At 48.2% G+C, this 22,042-nt stretch overlaps 10 protein-coding genes across 12 annotated transcripts in view; 5 read left to right on the forward strand and 5 right to left on the reverse strand.

Moving 5' to 3' along the window:
- The window catches only part of TERG_00602 (uncharacterized protein), a gene marked incomplete at its 3' end in the record, with an annotated part of 2,596 nt that extends 2,107 nt beyond the window's left edge, over positions 1 to 489 (forward strand). Inside the window, exon 4 of the mRNA XM_047747617.1 lies at positions 119 to 489. Coding sequence (XP_047603578.1) covers positions 119 to 489 — 371 coding nt within the window. The remainder of the gene's footprint in view (positions 1 to 118) is intronic.
- A 1,931-nt stretch (positions 490 to 2,420) lies between these two features.
- On the reverse strand, positions 2,421 to 4,147 carry TERG_00603 (uncharacterized protein; the record flags this gene model as incomplete). Its single annotated transcript, XM_003238564.1, has 4 exons — positions 2,421 to 3,622; positions 3,697 to 3,719; positions 3,823 to 3,951; positions 4,080 to 4,147. The coding sequence occupies 4 exons, from the start codon at positions 4,145 to 4,147 to the stop codon at positions 2,421 to 2,423; spliced, it is 1,422 nt and encodes a 473-aa protein (XP_003238612.1).
- Positions 4,148 to 4,411: 264 nt separating this feature from the next.
- TERG_11598 (uncharacterized protein) lies at positions 4,412 to 4,726 on the forward strand (the record flags this gene model as incomplete). The annotated part of the gene is made up of 1 exon (XM_047750688.1): positions 4,412 to 4,726. The coding sequence occupies one exon, from the start codon at positions 4,412 to 4,414 to the stop codon at positions 4,724 to 4,726; it is 315 nt and encodes a 104-aa protein (XP_047605164.1).
- A 118-nt stretch (positions 4,727 to 4,844) lies between these two features.
- On the reverse strand, positions 4,845 to 5,648 carry TERG_00604 (66S preribosome component NOP16; the record flags this gene model as incomplete). Its single annotated transcript, XM_003238565.1, has 2 exons — positions 4,845 to 5,454; positions 5,521 to 5,648. The coding sequence occupies 2 exons, from the start codon at positions 5,646 to 5,648 to the stop codon at positions 4,845 to 4,847; spliced, it is 738 nt and encodes a 245-aa protein (XP_003238613.1).
- Positions 5,649 to 6,495: 847 nt separating this feature from the next.
- Positions 6,496 to 7,972, forward strand: TERG_00605 (uncharacterized protein; the record flags this gene model as incomplete). 3 transcript variants are annotated; one of them, XM_003238566.1, is made up of 4 exons in its annotated part: positions 6,496 to 6,651; positions 6,730 to 6,880; positions 6,954 to 7,899; positions 7,957 to 7,972. In XM_003238566.1, 4 exons carry the CDS (start codon positions 6,496 to 6,498, stop codon positions 7,970 to 7,972), a joined length of 1,269 nt encoding a protein of 422 aa, XP_003238614.1. The 3 variants fall into 3 exon arrangements, with proteins under 3 accessions (XP_003238614.1, XP_047603579.1, XP_047605165.1); XM_047747618.1 differs by lacking the exon at positions 7,957 to 7,972 and having other exon boundaries at positions 6,954 to 7,945; XM_047749135.1 differs by lacking the exons at positions 6,496 to 6,651; positions 6,730 to 6,880; positions 7,957 to 7,972 and having other exon boundaries at positions 7,007 to 7,945.
- Positions 7,973 to 8,563: 591 nt separating this feature from the next.
- TERG_00606 (uncharacterized protein) lies at positions 8,564 to 9,751 on the reverse strand (the record flags this gene model as incomplete). The annotated part of the gene is made up of 2 exons (XM_003238567.1): positions 8,564 to 8,584; positions 8,651 to 9,751. 2 exons carry the CDS (start codon positions 9,749 to 9,751, stop codon positions 8,564 to 8,566), a joined length of 1,122 nt encoding a protein of 373 aa, XP_003238615.1.
- A 948-nt stretch (positions 9,752 to 10,699) lies between these two features.
- On the reverse strand, positions 10,700 to 12,030 carry TERG_00607 (uncharacterized protein; the record flags this gene model as incomplete). The annotated part of the gene is made up of 5 exons (XM_003238568.2): positions 11,845 to 12,030; positions 11,769 to 11,778; positions 11,552 to 11,707; positions 11,188 to 11,458; positions 10,700 to 11,119 (listed from the first exon to the last, which is right to left on the reverse strand). The coding sequence occupies exons 1-5, from the start codon at positions 11,963 to 11,965 to the stop codon at positions 10,700 to 10,702; spliced, it is 978 nt and encodes a 325-aa protein (XP_003238616.1). The 5' UTR covers positions 11,966 to 12,030.
- Positions 12,031 to 13,037: 1,007 nt separating this feature from the next.
- On the reverse strand, positions 13,038 to 15,485 carry TERG_00608 (uncharacterized protein). The gene has a single exon (XM_047747619.1). The coding sequence runs from the start codon at positions 13,896 to 13,898 to the stop codon at positions 13,236 to 13,238; it is 663 nt and encodes a 220-aa protein (XP_047603580.1). The 5' UTR covers positions 13,899 to 15,485; the 3' UTR covers positions 13,038 to 13,235.
- Positions 15,486 to 16,557: 1,072 nt separating this feature from the next.
- TERG_00609 (uncharacterized protein) lies at positions 16,558 to 17,641 on the forward strand (the record flags this gene model as incomplete). Its single annotated transcript, XM_003238570.2, has 4 exons — positions 16,558 to 16,762; positions 16,841 to 16,906; positions 16,978 to 17,370; positions 17,439 to 17,641. The coding sequence occupies 4 exons, from the start codon at positions 16,558 to 16,560 to the stop codon at positions 17,639 to 17,641; spliced, it is 867 nt and encodes a 288-aa protein (XP_003238618.2).
- A 1,264-nt stretch (positions 17,642 to 18,905) lies between these two features.
- On the forward strand, positions 18,906 to 20,314 carry TERG_00610 (uncharacterized protein; the record flags this gene model as incomplete). The annotated part of the gene is made up of 1 exon (XM_003238571.2): positions 18,906 to 20,314. The coding sequence occupies one exon, from the start codon at positions 18,906 to 18,908 to the stop codon at positions 20,148 to 20,150; it is 1,245 nt and encodes a 414-aa protein (XP_003238619.1). The 3' UTR covers positions 20,151 to 20,314.
- Between the last annotated feature and the right edge of the window lie 1,728 nt (positions 20,315 to 22,042).

Below are 22,042 nucleotides of genomic sequence, written 5' to 3' on the forward strand. Positions count from 1 at the left end.
TACGCCGTACGACCCCCTTGTCGTCTCGTATATCAGGAGATCGACCTCGGGGCTCTCGATCTTTGAGGATGTCAGACCTCCCCTGGGTGGGTTTGGAAGAGTAAAAAGTGGGAACTAGATCTCGAATGCCGAGAGTGGGTGATGGAACGCATGGTCACTGGTGTGGAATTCGAAATACCCGATAACAATGATGGCATTATTAGTGAGGAAATAGGAGGCTGGGTATGGGATCTGCCGTTTAACAGGCCAGATGATGAGCATGCCGTCGATATACTGGCTTACACGGACTCGTGGGAAAGCCCTCGAAGGAATGCGCAAATGGCTGCCCAAACGAGCAAGCGTTCTAACCAGAAAGACAAGCCTGAATGGGAAGAAGCCACAAAACAAGTTGACAGAGCTGGCGACTGGAGAAGGAGACGCTGGGTCAGGGTTGTCCGAAGGATGACCATTGATGAAAAGGCAGTGAAAGCAACGCCAGTATCTTCTTGACCACATCACCTCTGTGTTTTTAGTGCTGTTTGGTGCCTAAGACTGGATACGGTTTAATTATTCAGAGGATCCGGGGTGGAAAAAATCTTAACGAGGAAAGGGCCAGTTTTAATCATGGTGTATTGCTCCTGCCTCTCTGGCTATATTGTTGTTGTGGGATTGGACCGACAACAGCTCCTGTCACAAATCTCGGTTATCCCATGGTACGGCTGTTTGAATCCGACGCATACCGCCAAAGCTCCCTATTGATGCTCTATGTGACTTTAGCAGTATCCCAGATATCAGAGCCGCAATTATGACCCCTACTATGGGATGCCACAATCCCGCTCTGACTCGTCGGGCTCCTCCAGATCATCCCCTTAGTAGCAGCAGTGGCGAAAAAGATTTCCCTAACTCCATTTGATTTATCATCATCGAGTACATCTCGAAGAAAAGGCCACTTTGGTAGCGGAGGCTTACAGGAGCTAGCTCCATGGTCTTCGTCTAAGATACAGGAACTCAAGCGAGCTCTTGAAGGTGATGACGCTAATGCACCGAACGTGTCAGAAGGAGATATGAATGGAGCAATTCAGTGAATATCAATCTAAAGCTTCCTGCTCTCGCAAGTTTCAATGCCATTTCCAGAGCCTTCATCTGCCTCATCTTATGCCATCCAATCATCTATACAGGCGTTCGCCCCAGAATCAAATCTCTCTATGTGTATACATTGAACCATAATTTCTAATGAATTCCTTAGCAAGAGTGTTGGAATTGAAGGTGGTTCGAATGGATGTGACCCAACGCAGGAAACTGTTGAACATTCATGATAGGGATAAGGAAAATACCACCGTCTCCTGACCCTCAGGCTACGCCACATTATGCTGTTCCGGAGACCCTGTTTTCACCCTCAGCTTGTGGTCAACCACCGAAAAGGAAAATCATGGAAGAGGAAACGAGCCAGCTGGTGGTCTCCTAGCATCGCGACATATATGACATCAATAGGGAAGTGTTTATAGGGAAGACGTTAATGGAATCGCCCAACCTTATGCATGCTGAAGGATTAGCCCAATATGAAACGCTTCATACCCGTCTCACAAGGGGGTACTACTCCGCGACGAGGTTGAATAGCTCTCCAATGGGTGGAAATCGCTTCCTCACCGCATACATATGAACTTGGATTTTTCTAGAAGATTACACCCTCTTAGAATTTAGCTAAAAAATCAATGGCTCGATTTTTGAATTTAGTATTCTTTATCATCATATTTTGGTCTCACTTTGTGTGCGAAAAGGATAGACCCAACAATTAGCTGGGAATACTAAGGATTTGGCCGCGGGTTATCAATTGCCTCGCGGTTTCAAGTTGCAAAGCTTCGCGGGCCGAGCCGAAGTAATTGACCAACTGGTTATCAACTAGCGCTAGAGTTACATAGTTATTTTGCTCTAAACTACGGGGTATTTACCCTGGTTTGTTTGAAGTCAGTGATGATCAACGCTTATCTCGACTTCTGCTGCTTTTTGTGCTCACCACTCAGGTACTCAATATAATTATTTAGGCTGAAAAAAGTAGATATAATTAAACAAGATCCGATAAAACGTTCCCAATTTGTCCTCAATACATGAGCCCTCTTTTTTTTTTTTTTTTTTTTTTTTTTTTTTTTTTTTTGAAAAAAAAAAAAAAAAACAGATTTTATTGTTGCCTCATAACTACTTGCTTGCCTGTAATACATATTTTTAATTAACTACTGGGTCACCACCTGTTTCTGAACTCCATTCGTTCCCATATCGCCGCCCAGGATGGAATAAAAGCACGTAGAAGATCTCCGGAAAAGTCGAATAAAATCAAGCAAGCTGAGAGCAACTATTGCAAGAACAACTTCTGTTTCACCTCCTAATGCCAGAATGCGAAATTCTAGTCAACTGTACGACTTTTCAATGGTTATACTTATCGCAAATCAGACTAGAACAAGGAAGGCAACGATGAGGCCGAACAAATACGCCAGCTTAGCATCCGTCGTATTCTCTTCAGCAGCATTGACAACAGTAGAAGTGGTAATGCTGAAGGTTGGTGAAGAGTGAACAGAGGTGCCATTGGCGCTAACTGTCAAAGTAGTGGAGGTAAATGAGACAGATGCAGTGACTACTTCTGTAGAGGCAGAAACAACAGGCATAGTGAAGCGAGTCTGAGTAGCACTAGTTGTCTTGGTGGTTTGCATAGTTTGGGTTGGGAGCACTGAAGCAGAAGAAGTTTCGGCAGGGGTATAGGTCACAATGCTAGTGGGATGAATTGTGCTAGTGGACAAGGTGACACTAGTCTGAGTAGCTTCCTTTGACTCAGTGGTTGGTGACTGCTGAGGCTGCTCAATGACCTCAGTCCCAGTCATTGCATTAGTAGTTGTGGACGTTGGAGCAGATGACATGAAAGTGATAAACATGGTGGTTGTAGTAGTCGAAGTGCTTGAAATTGTGGTGTCCGTCACAATTGGCTCGAGAGTGACCATATCCGTAGACCAGGGAGAAGTGGTTGAAGCCGAGGGAAGAGACGCTGTAAACTTAGGAGGCTCCGAGGTAGGTTGAATAGAGGCAGAGCAGTGTGTAGAAGAGGCTGTAGTTTCCTCGTGCTTGGTGGTAACTTCAGTGATAGAATAGCTGATCAGGGGCTCAGGGGTAACCATGCTTGGAATTTCACGAGTGCGAGCACTAGTCCAGAGGCTAGTGAGGACAACATCAGTCGTAGTCGTGGTAGTGGAAAGTGTGGTAGTGCTTTCAATAGGAAGTTCAGAAAGAATACCAGAGCCGTCAGGTGACTTTCCATGCTGGGGAACAGGGACAAACGTGGAAGCAACCGATTCAGTTCGAAGCGAAGCAGATGACTGAGCAACTTTGCTTTCAGGGGCCAAGGTCAAGCCAGCAGACTTAGTAATCTGAGGGACAGGAGCCAGTGTAGCAAAAACGGACTCAGTGGGGACGCTCTGAGGTGCTTTGACAGGTTCCTTGATAGCGAAGAAAGTGGAAGCCACTGGCTGGGTTCCAATCAAAGACCTAGGGGATTTCACGGATGGCATTGGGGTTCTCTCAGGTACTGGTGACATTGAGACCATGCCTTTGCCTTTATGCAAGCAAGTTGCATCTCCCGCGGTTTCGGAGGATTCGAAGCCTGGTTTTGTCAGGTTAGTACATGATACTGTGCAGTGCATAATCAGTAAGGTATATGATATCAGAGACACATACACATAGCATTACGGTCGCCCAGACTAAACGGAGAGATAGATATCAGCAAGTGATACTTAGTATGTAGGAGTGAGAAATCACGTAACAGACGCGTCAAGGAACATTGAATGGAGCTATAGGGCTTACTATTTCTTGCAGCTGATGGTTTTAACAATCGAGTTTCCCACGCATTTGATCACCATAGGGCCATTGCGGCCTTCATAGCAGAAATCTCCATCAGGAGCTGGGCAGTAGATAACAGTGACACTTCGACGGCTATAAAATGACAAGACGTTAGAATAAGCATAAACAAGCTTAAATGGATAAGCTCAAGACTGGGAGCTTCTCTGAGGCTCTGCCATCTATATGCATGTGGGTGAGTGAGCAAGAAGAGGGCGCCATACATGAACTGGCGGGCGTCAACGCCATAGAGAAGTGACAATAACGCGGCAAGAAGAAGATAAATCTTCATCTTGACGGGCAGAGGAGAGCAAAGGAGGTTAACGCGGTGTTTCAGCTGCTGCAAGGTGCCTTTGAGAGGAGCAGGTGCTGGTTATAGTATGGGAGTAGAGGTTGTAGAAGAGAAGAAAGGTTTGTTGTTGTGAAGGTGAAAGGAAAGGTATTTATAGGGTGCCTGGAGGACAGGCTAGTGAGGGGTGCAGGACAGCCTTCACTTTGGACCACTACTGCACAGTCACTAGGTGAGGAAAGGTGAAGTGAAGGGGATTTTGCCGGTATGACAGGCATTCAGCCTAGAACAAAGATAAGTCTTCTTTGGCTGTTACTCTGGTATAGCTGCTTGCAGACACTTGCTGCTCCAGGCATAAAAGGAGCAAGGCTTGGGTATGAAGACTCAAAGGGCCCTCGCTGCACGGGTATAGAAGAGGGAATGACACAACAACTTGTACCCTATATCTGGCTCAACACCGGTAAGAAACAGCATTCTTCCTGGGAGACCTCATTATATGGTATAATTAAGATGGCTAAGAGACAGAAGAAGTATAGCAAGAAACAACAGCCCATGCTCTATATCCCAGCTTTTGGCTCATGAGAAAGTAGAAAATATACCAACCAGGGAAAACGCCTTGTCCTTGAAAAAGATCAGCAGTGAGCCCATATATGTCTCCTCTATATCGGATATAAAAAAAACAGTCAGTTGTCGCTCGAACCTATTCATTTTCATTTCTAGCTCTCATCTTCTTCAGCCTCCTTGCAATGTCTGCCTCGGTTTGTTGCATAGGGTTAAGTTTTCTATCCTTTGCCATCTGGGCAGTATCATCGCCATATTTTTGTATCAATCTCTCAAGCCACTCTTCCTCTCTCTTGCTCTGGTGTCTGGGTTTTCTGTTTTTTAATAGTTCTTCCTGAGCAGCAGCTTGTTTCTCTAGCTCAGTCACCACATCAAATGACGAGGTGCCGCTGAGATCACTGAGGGCCATATCAGTGTCCACTGGTAAATCCTCTAAAGGATCATTAAGGGGGTTATCCCTTCTTCGTTTCCGTCCGGCGACTTCAATGGTCTCATCCTCCTCGTTATCCCCGCTGATGACTCGCAGAATCTTTCCAGTTTCCGGATCACGTTCAACACGGACTTCCCCTGGCTGGAGTTTCTTGCTTCGTTTCTGTGTGAGCGGTACATGGAAGGGCTCGCTTGGACCAGACCGTGTGATATCGCTTTCATCCTTGGATATCTTTTTCTCTACTCCTCCCGCAGGGGCATTCAAGCGAGGCGTCAGGCCAAGTCGGCGATAGTTTTGGGTAAGTGTTAATCTCTTGTCCCTGCAAACAAACGTCAGCGTCTATTCTTCCAGCCCCTATAGCTGCCAGAGTTCTCCAGGTCCTTACCAGTTATTCTTGATAATAGCGTTGCCAAAGACGTTTATCTTCTTATTTCCATTCTTGGCCTTCTTGCTCTTATGCTTCACCCTCGGGTTCGAAGATCGGTTCTTCTTCTTCTGTAACACCTTCCCCATCTTTCCTCTGTGAAATCTCAAGCTAAGGTAAAAGCACAATCGGTCTTCTTCGACTTGCTTCTCGTTGTTTTATCTCGCTTCAAAACTTTTTTTTCCTATCGCGAAGTTTGTCGTCACAGGTCTTGGCAGATAGCTGCTTATATAATCTTATCTTCAACCACTATCAAACCGCCAACTCTCGACTATCAACTATCAATATCAGCCGTCAAACATCAACTATTTTACGCCAGGTTTATCCAGGACGTATTGTGCGGGTACGAGAGAATCACAGCCACCTTGTCCCAATCATAATCAGAGTGAAACCAGAATGAAACTCTTCTCCGTGTAATATGTCGCAGCAACTTTCAACCAGCCTCAACCCGTCATTACCATAGATGATAGGGAAACCGCAAATCCTATGGTCCTCGTAAAGAAAAACATGGACCACTATTGATGATTATAGTTGTGAGCCTATAGCGATTATCAAATTGAGGTTGTTATGTGGCGATTCTTAATTTTTTTTTTTTTTTTTTTTTTGGAGAGTTCGTCTAAAATACATGGCAGCAATAATCGAACTGTATGTAAATCATCATTACCGAGTAGTATTTTATCTATCTATCAGCTGCTAGAGCTCATGTACTACCTATCATTAGTGACTGGCCGGAGAAGATGTGATTCATCATACGATCAATGTCGTGTGCCACCGAATCGCTAAATCCGCGATGACCGATCTCCTGCAGGGCTGGCCCGGTTTATTCTAGCTAGCAAAGCTAACTAGCGTGGATGGGGCGATGCGATTTCACGACACCCTCCCACACCAACGCCTCCTGTCAAGTTGCATAACTACAGCGGCATTCAGTGGTTAACCATGGCACGCTCGATTGGAATCTCCGCCGTCTACAGCCGGCTATGGCGCTTTCTAGCTGTGCTTGTACTCGTCGTTGTTCTTACACAAGCTACGGGTACATCAGTCAAGGCTGGCACGAGCGAGCTGACGGTGTCCCAGATCGAGGAGAAGCTGCAGGTAAATAAGGGGTCGAGGGAGATGTTGGTGTACAAATGAAGACGATCTAACTATCTAACTCCGTGTCTGGCCGTGTAGGAGTGTCCTCTTGTTCAATCGCTTAATGCGCAGAAACTCGCCAACGCCCCTGAGACGGCCAGTTTGACATCTAGGGTCTTTGCGGTTTTGTTCCCTGGCAGTCCTGCTGTGAATGCCATTCTTGCTACCATCTACATCTCTGGACCTCCCAGTAAGTAACTCTCACTACCTACTTGACCTATGAAGAACCAATCTTAATACTGTTTGTTGTGTGTACTTGCCAGACTTCCTACTAGCATTATGTCCTCCAAACATCGACCCATCTTCCCTCTCAATAATGGTAGCCTTTGCAGTTGGAGGCCTGCTAGGAGACACCCTCTTCCACCTACTACCTGAAATATTCCTTGGAGAAGACTCTCCAGAACACGTGCGGTTCGTGATGGTTGAGCCAAACAAGAATTTAATTCTCGGCCTGGCGATTCTCGTTGGTTTCGTGACTTTTGTGGCCATGGATAAAGTCCTCCGGATTGCAACTGGAGGGGAAGGACACCAGCACGGTCACTCGCATGAGCATGGCCATAGCGAAGATTCTGGACTAGTGGCAGCCACAGGCGTGTCGGCCGGGGATGATAAGCACGGTAACCTGAAGCAGCGGAAACAAGCAGCGGGTTCTGCTGGTGCCGCCTCGGAAGGTCAACCAGACACTGGACCAAGTAACAACCCCAGTGTCAAGTTAGGAGGTTACCTGAATTTGATTGCAGACTTTACGCATAATATCACTGATGGACTAGCCATGTCTTCGTCCTTCTACGCCTCTCCCACTATTGGCGCGACTACGACCGTTGCAGTCTTCTTCCATGAAATTCCACATGAAGTCGGTGATTTTGCCCTTCTGATCCAGTCTGGCTTCTCCAAGCGTAAAGCCATGGGTGCTCAGTTCGTTACGGCTATCGGAGCGTTTATCGGGACTTTCATTGGAATCGCCATCCAGGAATTTGGGGGCGGTGGGTCTTCATCCACAGTATCTGGAGTAGCTTCTCCAGGCTTGCTAGGAACTAGTCTTACGGTTGGTGACTTACTACTGCCTTTTACGGCTGGAACGTTCCTTTACGTTGGAACGGTAGCGGTTATCCCAGAACTGCTGGAGACAGGTAAGGATAAAGGAGTGGAGACCAGAAAGACCCTGATGCAGTTTGCTGCCATGGCTGCCGGAGCCGGTATAATGTTACTGTACGTCTATTCATTTCTTTTCGATGGCTTTTTCTTCAGTTGCTAACTTGCTTCAAGGATATCCTGGGACTAAAAATAACAAGTGGTTTAATATGAAGTAGAAGTCTATTTGAGTAAACGCAGGAAGATATAGATAAAATGAAATATCAAATCCAATCAAGGACCAGCCCGCCTAGATGTCCATTTGCTGATTGAAAGGGGAACTCCGATCAGTTACTCCACAGCTTGTTTGTCTCATGCCAATTCATTGTCTGTCTTTGACTTCCGACTTTGACCCTACATTATAAAAAACAAAAAAGCAAGAGCAAGAAAAAACCACTTGAACACCCCCTGAACAGATCTAAAGGAAATTTGGTTCTCACACGTGGAGAATATGGAAAAGGCAACAGCAACGCAGCAACAAACTAATTGAAAGGGAAAAATATGCATCATATGCAAAGGTTCAGCGCGCCAGAAAAGGGGAGGCAAAGAGATTAACAAAAAAAGAAAATGTTAAAAACAGCGAAAAGGGGATAAGAAGCGAAAGGTTATGATATCTGGTACAAAGGTCTAAGAATGATACGAGCATACGTAGCCGTTGGTAGGTAGAATAAAAAGGGTAGTAAGATAAAACCGGTGATAGAAGGGGAACGTAAGAGGGTCGGACATGGAGAAATGGTTATTCTCACTCGTTATAATGATATACCTAAGATGGAGAGTTAGTGATGGAAACAGTGGAAGGGGGTTGGGTGCTATTGGGAGAGAGACGTACAAAGTAGTTTGGAAGACCGTAGCACTTCCACCCGAGTCTTCGTGCCATTTTGGCGAATCCCTCGGACTCGACGAGGTGGTAGAAGGGGAAAGGGGGGAACATGGCTCCGTCCCGGTGAACGGCAGCCTTGACCATCAAAGCGGTTCCACCTACACCGTCGAGCTCCATGATCTCGCGGGTATTTCTCTCTGGTGATCTGTCTGCGCTGAGGGCCATCAGGTTTCTGTAGGTGGGTAGTTCACCATACCCTTCTAGCATGATCTCATCACGGCCCATGCTGTTGGCAATGTCGAGAGACCGGGGGGTGTCGGTCCACGAGTTATAGTCGTACGGCCGAATATCCATCTCTTTGGTGTCCGGGTTGAAGAATCTTTGGTAGCAGTTTGCTACAAGCACAGCCTTGTCGTGGCTAGTCATGTCTTCGATTAGAGTCGGGGGTGTCTCAACAATGTCGGCGTCCAGCCAGAGAACCCAGGAGGTGGCTGGTCCGAGAGTGGTGAAAAGCAAGCTGTTTCGTGCCCGGCTCATGGACTCTCGGCGAATCTTCTGGTTCTCAAGCTTATGACGCTCTTTTTCGTCCTGTGACTGGATCGGCGGAGGGAAGTCCTGTCGCAAAATTGTGATGCTGGCGAACCGGTCGTCAATGGGGCCGGACTGGACTTTGGTAATTGCAGACTGCAGAGCGGAGTAGGCTGCGTTTCCTTCTCTGGTCTTGGGGATGATAAATCCCAGGGAGATGTATTGGTGAGGGTAGGTGAACTTGTTAAGGTTCTCCCAGTACCCGGAGTAGAATCGCGATAGGGGAGTGAGAACGAGAATGCGTTCCCGGTTCTGTGCAGCGTCTCTGGACGAGGTAAGATTGTTCATGTTGTAGTGAACGACAGGCGGCGGCGCCCTCTTGTTCCCAGCGGCCTGCGACTTGTGGAAGGGCTTCGTGGGCGGAGAGAGCGGGTTCTGAGCAGCGTCGTCATGCCGTTCCTGAGAGGTAAAGGCCGCCGTCGAGGTAGGGGAGAAGATGAAGAAGAGGAATCCGATGGCTAGTAGACCGGCTAGCACGATAGTGATCGGATTCGTGCGGCGTAAGGAGCGTGAGAGGGCCATCGTGTGCGTTGTAGAGGTGTGCCGTGTGGGTGTCCTTTTGTATATATCTGGTCTCGGGCGGAAGGGGTTCGTCAGGGACGGAGACGACGCTCTCGATGGAGACTTCGGCCGTGGGCAGAGTGTGCAGAGTAATCGACTTCGTTATCCAGACATATATCTGATCCTCCGCAACATGTTTCACACAGTCAGAGAGCGGGAGGCTGCTGGCGGAAACAGGTGAGAGGAGTTAGCGGAAGGGCTCCAGGGCGTCGTCAACCCGTCCAGGGAGCGCAGGCGACCTTTGTGGCGAGCGAGTTAACGATGCAGGTGGCAGCCCCAACACACAGCCAGGCCAGCCGCACAGGAAGACGCAGAGCAGCAGCGAGAGAACGGCGAGCAAAGGGAAGAAATAAGAAGAGAATAAAATATTCCGAAGACGCAGCAGGACGAGCAAGGGACGGTGAAGTTCGCCTTCTGGTCAAGTTTTCGACTGCAAAAGCTGAAGTTGTTCTTCTGGCTCTGCGGCCGAAAGAGGAAAAGCGCCGGACTTTTTTTTTTTTTTTTAATTTTTTTTTTTTTCTTGAATTAAATTCTATTTTGATTTCTATTTATTTGTCTGTCCCGTTTTTATATTATTATTTTTACAGGCGAGGAGGAATCGGGGTGGAGGAGACGGCTTGCAGGCTTACGAGGGCGGACCAGCGATGGAGTCGTGCGTGTCAGGACGGCCAGCGGAAGGCAACAGACAGACGTCAAGCAGCAGCAGAAGCAGCTGACGAGTCGATACAGCGTGCGGGATCGGCTTGCTGGCTGGTGGATAGCCAAACACGAGTCACGCAGATCAAGGGGTGACAGTGACCCGAGTGTAGCCTGTCTGGCTCTGCAATTCGGACCGGGCATGCCTATATAATTTGGACGATGACTCTCTTGCTTTCCCTGCCTGGGGGAAGAGAGAGGCACAGCAGATGGTCATGGAAGGGCTCTCATGACTCCCTCGAAGGCGACCAAGGCCATCGCATTAGCCGGGAATGCTCGCAGAATACAAGGCAGGAAGCCGCGCCAGTATGCTCTCCACCCGCCCTCTCTACCCACGGCGACAGCGGCGTCTCTCCAGCGTCGAAATTTGCGCTCTCCGTCACCCAGCGAGCCGCCCAGCGGATCCGTCATGATACGCTGCTTGATGACGTCGGACGGGTAGGAGGTCACCCAGAACACTTGGGCAGCGAGTCCGCCGGCCCAGAAGTTGATGGCAGGCGCAGAAAGATCCGTGTACTGTGTGAAAGCGTGCGAGAAGATGTCATAGCTTCCCCAGAAGCAGAAGAAGAACGAGCGGAAGATTAAGGTCGAGCCGAGGCCGTGATAGAGCCCTGGCAGTCCATGGGCACGCAGCTGTCGTCGTTATTAGCCTACACCGGCCAGTCAGACGACAATGGGGGGAAGGGGCAGGAGCAGCTTACTATTTTGCGAGCACAGTCAATGGGGCCCTGGTAGAGCCGCTGCTTCTTGTCGGCGGCATACTGTATCTGCAGCCGGGCCTTGACATGCTCTACTGGCGCCGCGACGAAGCTGACCGTTGACCCGGCCAGGATGCCTGCAACTCCATGACCGAACGTTGACAGCTTGTCGGGCACCGTGGGACTGACGAACGGCAGCGCAGCTCGCAGCTCTCGGTTAGCAAAGACATGCTCAAGCAGCAGCCGTCGGTACAGCGTCAGCGAGCCCAGCATCCTAACAAACAAGCCGCCCAGCAGTCAAACAGTCAGCCATCCAGGTCCATATGTAGCCATAGAGTAAACCAGTACGGTATATCACAGGACATACACTGAGTCCATGACCATCCAGCCCATCAGCGGCGGCGTAGCCCCCTTGTACAGTGCTGTAACTCCTTCATTTCGCACCGTCTGCAGCAAGCAGTCCAACGGCCCGGTGAACCGCGAGCTCTTCGTCGTCTGCAGCCGGACCTTGATAGTGTCGAATCTTCAACCGTCAACCTCATCAACTCGTTTCATGTCCGGCGTCTTTCTATGGTCATACGTACGGATGGCCGACTGTGACGTCCGTCTGTTAGCTATGATGGCTGCTCTCTCTGGCACCGCGAGACCAGCTCGACTCACCTGTCAACTTCGCTATGCCTGAAAAGACCCCGGCCACAAAGCCCTTGTAGTCATGCTGGGCCTTTGGCTTCGTCTTGCCGGCTCCCAGATCCTGCTGCACGACTCCCGCTCCATTACTCATGCTGCTGCTGCTGCTGCTGGGTGATGGGCGATGGGTGATGGGTGATGGTGTTGCAAGCGACTGGAGGTCTCTGGCTGACGGGCCTGCGCCAGATCCCTTGATTAATACGCCGCCAGTAGTAGCTGCAGCTCGGATTTATAAAGGATAACCAGCAGAGAAACTTTGACATGTGTCTGGGGCCGTGGATAGCTATTTTATTCTTTTCTTTTCTTTTCTGTTCCTCTTTCCAGCTGAAGAGTTATTCGGTTAGTTAACTAGCGATGATTAAATAACTGCGATATCGGTGTCTGATCCCGAGCTAAGCGACGGACATGAAAAGGAAATTCCCTGCAGTATGTGATACTATTTTGAGTATATTATAGCCATTCTACTGTTATGTACTGGTTACAAGGCTAAAGATACAAGGGAGAGGTGGCGGTAGTAGTAATAGTAGTAGTGTAGTTGGCTGTGATCGATATTCTTTCTCGTCTCTCCTAGGGCTATCATATCAGGGAAAACAAGTCTAGAAAATTGTATCATCGGTGTAAATTAGAAGAGAAAAAGTTGGAGGGAAAAAAAAGGAGATAAACCTGAAACGACATATGGGCTGCCAAAGACAGATGTAGCGAGGGGGTATAAAACATCCAGTCTTCAAGGAGAACGCTAATTAATATCACAAAATGTAGTCAGAAATAATAATAATAATAATAATAAATAGTAATAGAAAGGTCCAACGAGAAGTGCAGCAGGGGTGGTAAGGCACCAACGATCGGGGGTGGTTATATTGGTTGTGTCGTGCCGTCGAGTGGACGAAATGAAGAGCGGGTATAGAGCAAAAGGTTTGGACCACACATAGACCAGCCATGTAGATAAAAAGGGAGTCAGTCAGATCCTTCGTTAGTTTCGTTGATTTCTTATTTTCCTTTTCCTCCCCAGTCCCTGGTTTACTTTTTATACCTCAGTTCGTGGCTTATTGGGTATCTTCCAAATATATATATATATAAACCAAGGAGTCGTTGAATCATTGAGGCATCCGAGTCTGACTCCCTTCCTTCTAAAACGAAAGCAAAAAATAACTCCTGAATCAGAAAACGTCGTGGGTCATTGAAAAGGTAGGCCGTCTAGAATCATAGGCCGTAGTCAAGGCCCTGTGCTGGTCTATGGAACGATCGGTTCGTATGAAAGTGGTGGCATAAGGTCGTAAGGAAATCGAGTCATGAGAGAAGTCCGAAGTAAGTAGAAGGGAAAAAGAAGAAACAAGAGCCGGAATGAAAAACGTGGCATGGATTGATCAATTGATCCTCGAGGCGAGACGGTCCTGCTCTCGCATGATAAGCTGATCTAGCAGCTCAGTCCGTTCTCGAATGCCCGCGTGGCCCTGACCATCTGCCGCCAGGATATCCATCGCTCCAGCAGAGAGGTATCCTTCCCCTTCCTCCTCCAGGGCCAGGGGCGTCACCGGACCCGGACTCCCAAGCGGTTCCAGCCGCGGTTTCGACGGTTTAGAAAACGTCGAGGACTGAGCTGAGGCGCGACTTGAGAGGGCCATGCCGGCGACTAACTCGCGGTACTGCCGGAGAGCATCTCGGGAGGAGGAAGAGGCCGTCGAAGAAGATGCTGCGGGCGAAGATATCACTGCCGACGCCGAGGAGGGCCGGTATGTCTGGGGATGGTGCGGATAATGTGAGTACATGTGAGATGAGGTAGCAGTGCCGTCGAAGTCGAATGCAGCCGCGGAGGCCGTGGAGCTACCGGTGGTAGTCGACTGGTAGACGGCCGGATGGAAGCGAGGCAGGTTCTCAAGTCGAAACGAGGGTGTGCTCAGCGAAGCCGCATGGCGGGCGCGGGAGGACGAAGGGGAGGCAGAGGCAGACTCGGCCTGGACTTGGGCCATGGCCTGCGAGAGGAGCGAGGTGGGAGCGCGCAGGACGGCGGGAGAGCGGTCAGTCAGCATCCTGGCGGTCTGTTCTTTGCTGTCTGCCTCTGGGCGTGTGCGTAGTCTGTATTCTGTGTTCCGTGTGCTGTATGTATCTTGTATGCTGGCGTGTGTTGGGCGTCGTTTGTTTGCCGTCGTCTGCGGAGGAGGGGACGGCCAGCGGCTAAAGTAGTTGCGTCGAACTGCGATGACGGACGGGTAACTAGCGGGTCGGGGCCAACGCTATTTTTTAAGGGGCAGGCTAGCGGCAGCGACGGGACGGCTGACGTGGGTGGCTGACAAGCGAAAGGAAGAGACGACGAGGAGACGAAGACGAAGACGAGGATGAAGATGAAGATGGAGAAGAGACGGCGAGAAAGGCGAGGAGGCTGGCGTTGGTTATATCGTGAAGAAGCATCCCGGGCCGTCATGCATGGATGGAGATAGGCGCATGCAGGCGCTGGCCGGGGAGGCAGATACCTGCATACAGACAAGACAGCCAAACAGACACACACCTTCTGCTGCTGCTTCACTGCGTCGTTTCTTCTGCTGCGGCCATCGGTGGCTATCACGCTGGAGCAGAGGATGAGAGGCCTCCCGGAGCTGCTGCGTCTTGTCCGTTTGACCCGGGCGACGTTGGAGCCGTTGGCCTCATGAGCTGCGGTCATCGTGGTATATAATAATACCATCTTATACGGCTGATCAGTTGCTTGCTTCTTTCACGACTACTTCTCTTTGCTCTCAGACAACGACTTAGCTACAAGTTCATCCTGTTGAGGTTTGTCTGCCAGTCAAATTTATGAGTACTCGTCTGCTAGATTTGGTTACAGGCCGGTGGCAGCCAAAAAGGGACCGTTGTCTCGATTGATAACATGATCTCGCTTGATGAGTTAGACCTTCTCAAGCACGACATTGCACCTTTGGGGATGGAAGAAGACGCACTGTCACCAGTCATTACGATCCAGCCTGTTGTGCTCGTATTCCCATCTTGAGGCACCTTCATTTTTGGGGCCGGACAAGCTCCTCTTGACGAGAAATACGGGCAGACAGCTAGTTATTGCTGGCCGGACCAAGAAGCGAGTCAATGCGTGCTTCTGACGCCGGGAAGAAGAAGAAGAAGAAGAAGCAATATAGGCTCAGCTACCCGGAACGTGCTCGTTCTTCCATTTGTTCATGCTGATGCTGACTGATATGGGAAATGGTCTTCCGTCAGAGTCCATTTGATATCCCACCTTCATCTCTCACCACGAGACTTGGACGCAAAATAAAGTACTCCCAAGGAATTGCGAACGTTAAACTAGCTGATGGGATGCGATTCCGGAGTCCTTTGGATCCATCAGCCTCGGAGTTGACTACCCTCCGGTATATAAAAACATATGACTGGAACTTGAGTACGACCCCTGTGTTTGACCTGTGGTCTCCTTGAATGGTGGAACACCCACTCATCGACCATTTCTATCCAGGAGGACTTGCTCCTTATACTCTGGCGTTCCTTGTTTGAGCCCTTCTATCAAGCGAAACGGCATCAACCCAATTAAGCTGGCTTCTCAAGTTTCACCCACTCACAAATGTCATTGACGATCCCTGACCTCTGAACCGTCCTCTGCAGCCCACATCGGATGTATGATCCTTGCCTGCGCGGGGGTGTTATCGCGCCCGCCCCTCCTGATGCGTTGGCTCCATGCATGTATCCATGCATCAACTCTCTCCGTCCCTGGCTTCGTCTTTGTCCTTTTTTTTTTTTTTTTTTTATTCCCGCAGGTTCGTCCCATCAGTGGGTATCAGGGTTGGCGCGGTTGGATATGTTTTACCTGAACCGCTCATGTTCTGCGGACATTCTCCGTGGGCCATGGCATGCTGCGAACCTTTGGGATGAATAATAATGGCAGTTTAGACACTGCCTTCCGAGTCTGCAGGATGTGATACAGCTGGACATCGTGGATAACTGTAAAAGTTGATCCCCTCGACAGATTTGGTGAGATGCATTTGATTGCCATGTCCACCCGCATCGCCAGATTATCGTAGGTGGAGGACAGTGGACCGGTGTCGTAACCGTAGAGTACTTCATCTCTGATATCAGGCCATGGTGAGAATAGACCTCTGATCAGAGAATATACCTGAACATGGATGATTCGTTATCGTCAACGTCTCTTCAGCAGCGGAGCAGCCTCAGAGCAATCGTCTTGAGACCTAACTAGCTAGCTAGCTATAATCAAGTCACCCATGTTAACTGGCTTGTTAACAAGTTAACTAAGTATTTAGCTATAATAACTGGTGAACTATAGTCAACTACTTAACTAGGAAAAATGAATATCCAACAAGTCAAAATAAACATCGTCAATACACGGATTCCAAACCCTCCTTCATGCCCAACGTAGCTTCTACGTGAGAGCTGTCAAGAAATTCCTCGATCTAGGTGTAGGTGTGAACTGGAAGGCAAGCCCCAGAGGCCCAACCGCCCTGCAAAGTGCAGCTCTGGGAGGCCACATTGAGGTCGCGCGGCATCTACTGGGCATCAAGGGGGTCAAACTACGCTATGTAAATGACCTGGGCTCGGTGCTGGGCCATGCAATTCACGGCGGGAATGCCTCAATGGTGAAATTTTTTCCTGGGATATTCCCGTATTAACCCAAACGTCAAAAGCACCAAACGCCCTGCCCCGACTCACCAGGCAGCAGATACCGGTAATCCTGATATCATGAAGCTTCTTCTTGCTGATGAACGAGTGGACCCAAATCTCCGAGTTGGAATTCGACGCACCGCCTTACACATTGCGGTCAGAAAAGGACGTCATGCTGTTCAGAAACTGTTGGTCGAACACAGCGGCGTCGACCCCGATTTAAAAGCTGGTCCACTTGGTCGAACACCGCTACTCGAAGCCATGAAGGCTCCGGCTGAAACCCGTCCAACAGATAGCCTGAGGATAGCCTGAGGACACTGTTGGGTTTGGGGAAGGTCGACATTGACATGGGCGACAATAGGCTATGCCAAAGCCAGCTCGGCCGCTTATATTGAAATACTTCTTGAGTGGGGTGCAAACATTGAGAGTATTGACGGCTTCAGTTTCACGCCTCTTTGACAGCCGCTAGGGCGCCTGGCAACCTGTACGACAATGTAGAGTTGCTCCTTGATGCCGGTGCGGACGTACGTGCTGTAGACCGGGAAGGGAGGACAGCCCTGGCGCTAGCTGCTCAGTATAACAATTTAGAAACGGTCGATTTATTGCTCAGACATGGTGGGATAGACCCGAACATATGTGACTATGCGGGCCTTACACCATTGTTATCATTGTTATCAGCAACGTGCGAAGATCACTTTGGCGTTATATCAGCCCTGGTAAGCTGCGACAGGGTGGACATCAACCTCCAGGATGACTTTGGAAACACTGCATTACACTATGCAACGCACCGCACCTGCACACGCTCGGTCAAAATATTACTCGAAAGGGAGGAAGATGATGTACATATCAAAAATAACGTTGGTCTATCGCCTATAGCACTGGCGGCAACCCGTGGATGGGTCTCTCTCGTATCAATGTATACCCATCATACAGCGATGATAGTAGAAAATACCGCGCAGGAGCTACGCCGCTTATGGTAGCCATCAAAAATACCTCTATTGTTAAATGGCTACTTTCAATGAAAACCGTTGACGTCGATGCAGAAAATGACCCAGGTATGACACCATTGAAATGGGCAAGTGAAGCGAAGGATCAGTCCATAGTTGAGCTCCTCCTCGAGAAAATGGACATTGATACTCTCGCCGTTTGTTACACGCAGTGAGATTCGGTCACATCGAATCTGTGAAAATATTATTTGGCGAGAAAGGAGACCGACGTTAACTAGAGAGATCATACTGGGCACATACTGTCATCAAGAGCAACGCTTTTGAGCAAAGCCGTAGTTGTGGACATCTTGCTTGCCCAGGATGGAATCCAACTTTAACCCGAGAACCCACGACGGGGACACACCGTTGTCTCTCGCGGCACAACATGGTCGAGTTGAAATCGTGGAAATTGCACTTTCACAAGCTGGGGTTGAAGTTAAAGAAGGAGATAGCGAGAGATCAACACCGTTTGCACATGCTGCAACTATTTGTTGGGAAAGAAATCTTGGTTGTTTTTTCTGTTTTTGCAAATGGTAGAATAGATCTTAACTGAAGGGATGATGCTGAGAGAACATAGTTGGCATTTGCTAGCATAATTAGTAACGCTGAAGTTATAAAGTCCCTGATGTAATAGACTGGAATTGATCTTCATGCCAGAGACAGTGATAGGAAATCATCCTTTGACCATGCGGGGACGTCATGTTAGGGTATTGATAAAATTGAGCTAGTTCTGGCGGAAGCCATGGAGGTTGAAATTGATATTGAAAGACCTGAATCTCCAGTAGAATAAGGAGCCATTGGTTTATTGCCTACCGTCATTTATAAATGGATATGAAAAGTATAAATGCATCTCGTCTAGAAGGTACTTGTCAGCTCAGCATTGTTTTAAAGGTGCCAAAGGTAGGTCATATCCAAGACTGCCCTCGTCCGTTAAAAAAGATTTTGACACATTGAAATACAATACGTCTTCTAATAAAGAGGTATAAGCAAAAGCATCAAATATGTTTCGCTCAAAAAAACAGATAATCTATCGCCAGGAAAATATGAGATTCGTTTTCATTCTGCAGAGACTGCGGGAAAACAACGCTGTCTAAAAGGTATGAGTGGGTGAAGCAATGCCAACGTGTATTTAGGCAGAGACAGTTGATAGTTGCTAGGTAGCAAAAAGGTACCTGCATGGCCTAGATAGGCAACGTGTATCATCCTGAGGATGGGATTTGCTGCTTTTCAGCAGTAAATGGAAGTTCCGTTACAAAGCTCAAGTGTTTTCTAGACGGAGAGGAGGCCTGCGTCATACCAGAAATAATATATATAGGCTCATATTTCTCTCCTCCTATCCACTTTCCAGATATCAGGCTCTGAAGCTTTCAAACCACAAAAAAAAAAAAAAAAAAAAACGTGAAGTTCATGTTTCGATTCCTTTTTGGCATTGGTGCCATAATGGCATTCCTCCTTGCGAGAGCCATCCGTTTTTATCGCTGCAATAACAGCTCAAAAAATAAAGCATCAAAGTCAACTGTACATTTTTCTGACGCGAAAGACTGTCGAGCAGTCATTGTCGGGAGGAGTCCGTTCAATGGCATGTCGAAAAACACCCTAACCGCTTTTCAGGCAAGAGCTGGCCCAAACCAAGCTCTTCGACGGGCATTCGGGATAGATAATGCCTTCACCAGCGAGGATAACGCTGTCATAAGAGAGTTCGTAGCTCTTGCTACAAAGCGGATGATTCTCCACGGCACGGACTGGGGGAAAGTAGCCACTCTTGCAGCTACTACCCTTGAAACCTTAGGATATTTCGAGCAGATTGCAGGCAATAGTACTTCCACAGGCACAGTTCCCATCACAAGTGTGGCACAAGTGTTGTGCCTCACAGTTGTTCTACGCACAATCCTTCAAACAGATGTTGACAAAACGCAGTATAAAGACGTGCTCAAGCTGGCGGAGGATATCAATAGAATTTGGATATCATCCAAGAGTCCAGATGAAGAGAAACGATCAAGCTATCAAAGCGAGACACCATTTCATGATACCCTCAAGGCTATATTTCCAAATACCCAAATTAGTAGCCCAGCTTCAAACCCATTGAATCTTATTCTACCATCTTTCGAGACGATGTGGAGAATAGTTCTGCGAACTTTTCTAGAAATCAACTTCCTCACTGGCAATCGCTCACCGGAGTTCAAACAGGTGCTCGTAGAGTTCTTCCACAACCCAACCAAAGAACAGTTCAACCAGGAACTCAGCCCAGGAGTTTCGGCAAGCAATGTCATCTCTGAAGCTCTTAGGCTCTTCCCACCAACCCGCCGCGTTCACCGTCATTTTCAAGGCCTTAGCAGCAACGAACGAACCCTTTTTGCTGCAGATATAGAAGCATGCCATCGCAACCTTAGGGTTTGGGGTTCAGATGCATTAAAATTTGTTCCTGGTAGGTGGAATTGTCTCAATGAGCAACAAAAGTCTAGTTTCATGCCGTTCGGAAGCAAGCCGTTCTTATGTCCTGCGAAGCCAGTTTTTGGGCCAAGAATGATTGCTCTTCTGGTTGGGGCTCTCCTTTGCCATTATACCGAAAACTGGGAGCTGAGTAGTGTTTCTGGAAAGTATGGTATAAATATGGTAGCTGAAGGGGAATATCTGGACCGGGATGCTTGTGCGCAATTGTACCTCGTTAGGGATATTCGGGTTTGAGGTTCAGGCTTACGCACGAATGCCATGAAGTTTTCATTTATTGTAGTCAGAGTACTTTATTTTTGATATGCCTTCAGTATGTGTGTGACCTTTGCAATCAATAATTGGATGCACATTTTCTTTTGCCCTGCCAGGCCGAAACATGGCCGGCGCTTGTCCATCAGTCCACTCGAGATGCTCCTAGGCTTTTGTCCACGAAAACGGATCCCACCAAGTGGCAAGTTAACCGCCGGGTTATTCTCGGATCCCTTGTGCCAGTAAGTGAGCAACCCATGCCCCTTGTGTGCTTCAGATTTCAATCCGGGCTGTCATGGATGGTCTTGCTGCGAATTTGCATGTCAAACACTCCTCACTTAGCATATCTGACAGCGCCCATCTTTTTTCCATGCTCTCACTCCATAACCCTGCATATTCATGCACAGGCATATTCCTAAACAGCAGCATGCAACTTTGTGTAATATAATCATCCAAGAAGTCCCGCTATATGCGTAAATAGTGTTACAAAAGAGAAGTTGGGATCCATGGGCCTGGTCGAGTTCGGACGAGTTCACAGCGTGGTTGGGTCACGTGCCGCTCAAGCCGCTTTTCGTGGCTTGGCCGGACAATTTTTTTCTTTTCTTTTCTTTTTTCTTTTGGCTTTTCACAGGAGGGTTCAGACAGCAAAAAAAATTTGATATGGATATCTTTAAAGGGAGGCCTGAAGTGCTCCGTAATTGAAGAGCTTTGCTGGGCGCATACAATAATAGCTGCAGCTGTTGTGGCTCACAAGCAGTGTATGCATACTTGAATGAGACGAACCTGTGGACACATCACGGGAAAGCTCCAAGTCACCAGAGGTATATCTCCTAAAGAGCCCTGACCTCCGAATCCGCTTTTGCTCCGAATATCTTCTATTCGGACCTTAATTTTGTTGGAGGGCTGTTTGTATAAATTCGTCTTTCCCTGGTCCTCAGGAAGTTCCACACCCTCGGATTTCTCTTTACCCCGGAAGATTGCTACTCTGGGGAGCATATACCAGTATATATTCTTCAGGGCAGCTCCTCCACTGCTAGAGATCAAGGCATAATGACAGCGGGCACAAGACCGTTACGCGTTGTCATTATAGATCATTATGACTCTTACACAAATAACATCGTACAACTCTTACAAAATACTTGGAGCGTGGCTGTCATACGTTTTGATGAATTCACTTGGTTGGTCTATCATCACCTCGTTACATGAATCTATACTTTCTGACAAAGCATATATTAGGGATACGTTTAAGGCCTCAGTACTTCCTCATCTGGATGCTATAATTCTCTCCCCTGGTCCTGGAAGCCCTGACAAGGAATCAGATTTCGGCTTTAACTCAAGACTAATCAAGGAAGCTAACATACCAATCCTGGGGATATGTCTGGGTCACCAAGGGATTGGTACAGCTTTTGGAGCAAAAATTATACATGCGCCAAACATCAAACATGGTCAAGTGTGCAAAATTCACCATAACAAAACTGGAATCTTTGAAGGCCTTCCGGAACAGTTTGAGGGTGTAAGATATAATAGTCTTGTACTTCCGTTCAACGGTTCGAAATATCCTGGTTAAATTGTCACTCCTGGAAAGTGTTACTGATTTCGATTTATAGGCTTACCCAAGGAGCTAGAATTAACAGCCTGGACTTTCGACGAAGGTGTACCAGTGGTAATGGGCATTAAGCATTGCAGTCGCCCTATCTACGGAACTCAATGGCACCCCGAAAGCGTGTGCTCTAAATATGGCCAGCACATAATGGATAATTTCCGGGACAAGGTCCTCCAATTCTGGGCTAGTCAGCCTTCGGATATTAGCAATACTCACCAAATTTCAAGTATTGGATTACTACCGGATTCTATTCTGAGCAAAAGCGCCATTGTTA

The sequence above is a fragment of the Trichophyton rubrum genome (assembly GCF_000151425.1).
Source record: "Trichophyton rubrum CBS 118892 genomic scaffold supercont2.1, whole genome shotgun sequence".
NCBI classification, from domain to species: Eukaryota; Fungi; Ascomycota; class Eurotiomycetes; order Onygenales; family Arthrodermataceae; genus Trichophyton; species Trichophyton rubrum.

Coding starts and splice junctions, on each gene's coding strand:
- TERG_00608 (XM_047747619.1), bottom strand. CDS start 13,898: ATGCTGACTGACCGCTCTCCCGCCGTCCTGCGCGCTCCCACCTCGCTC.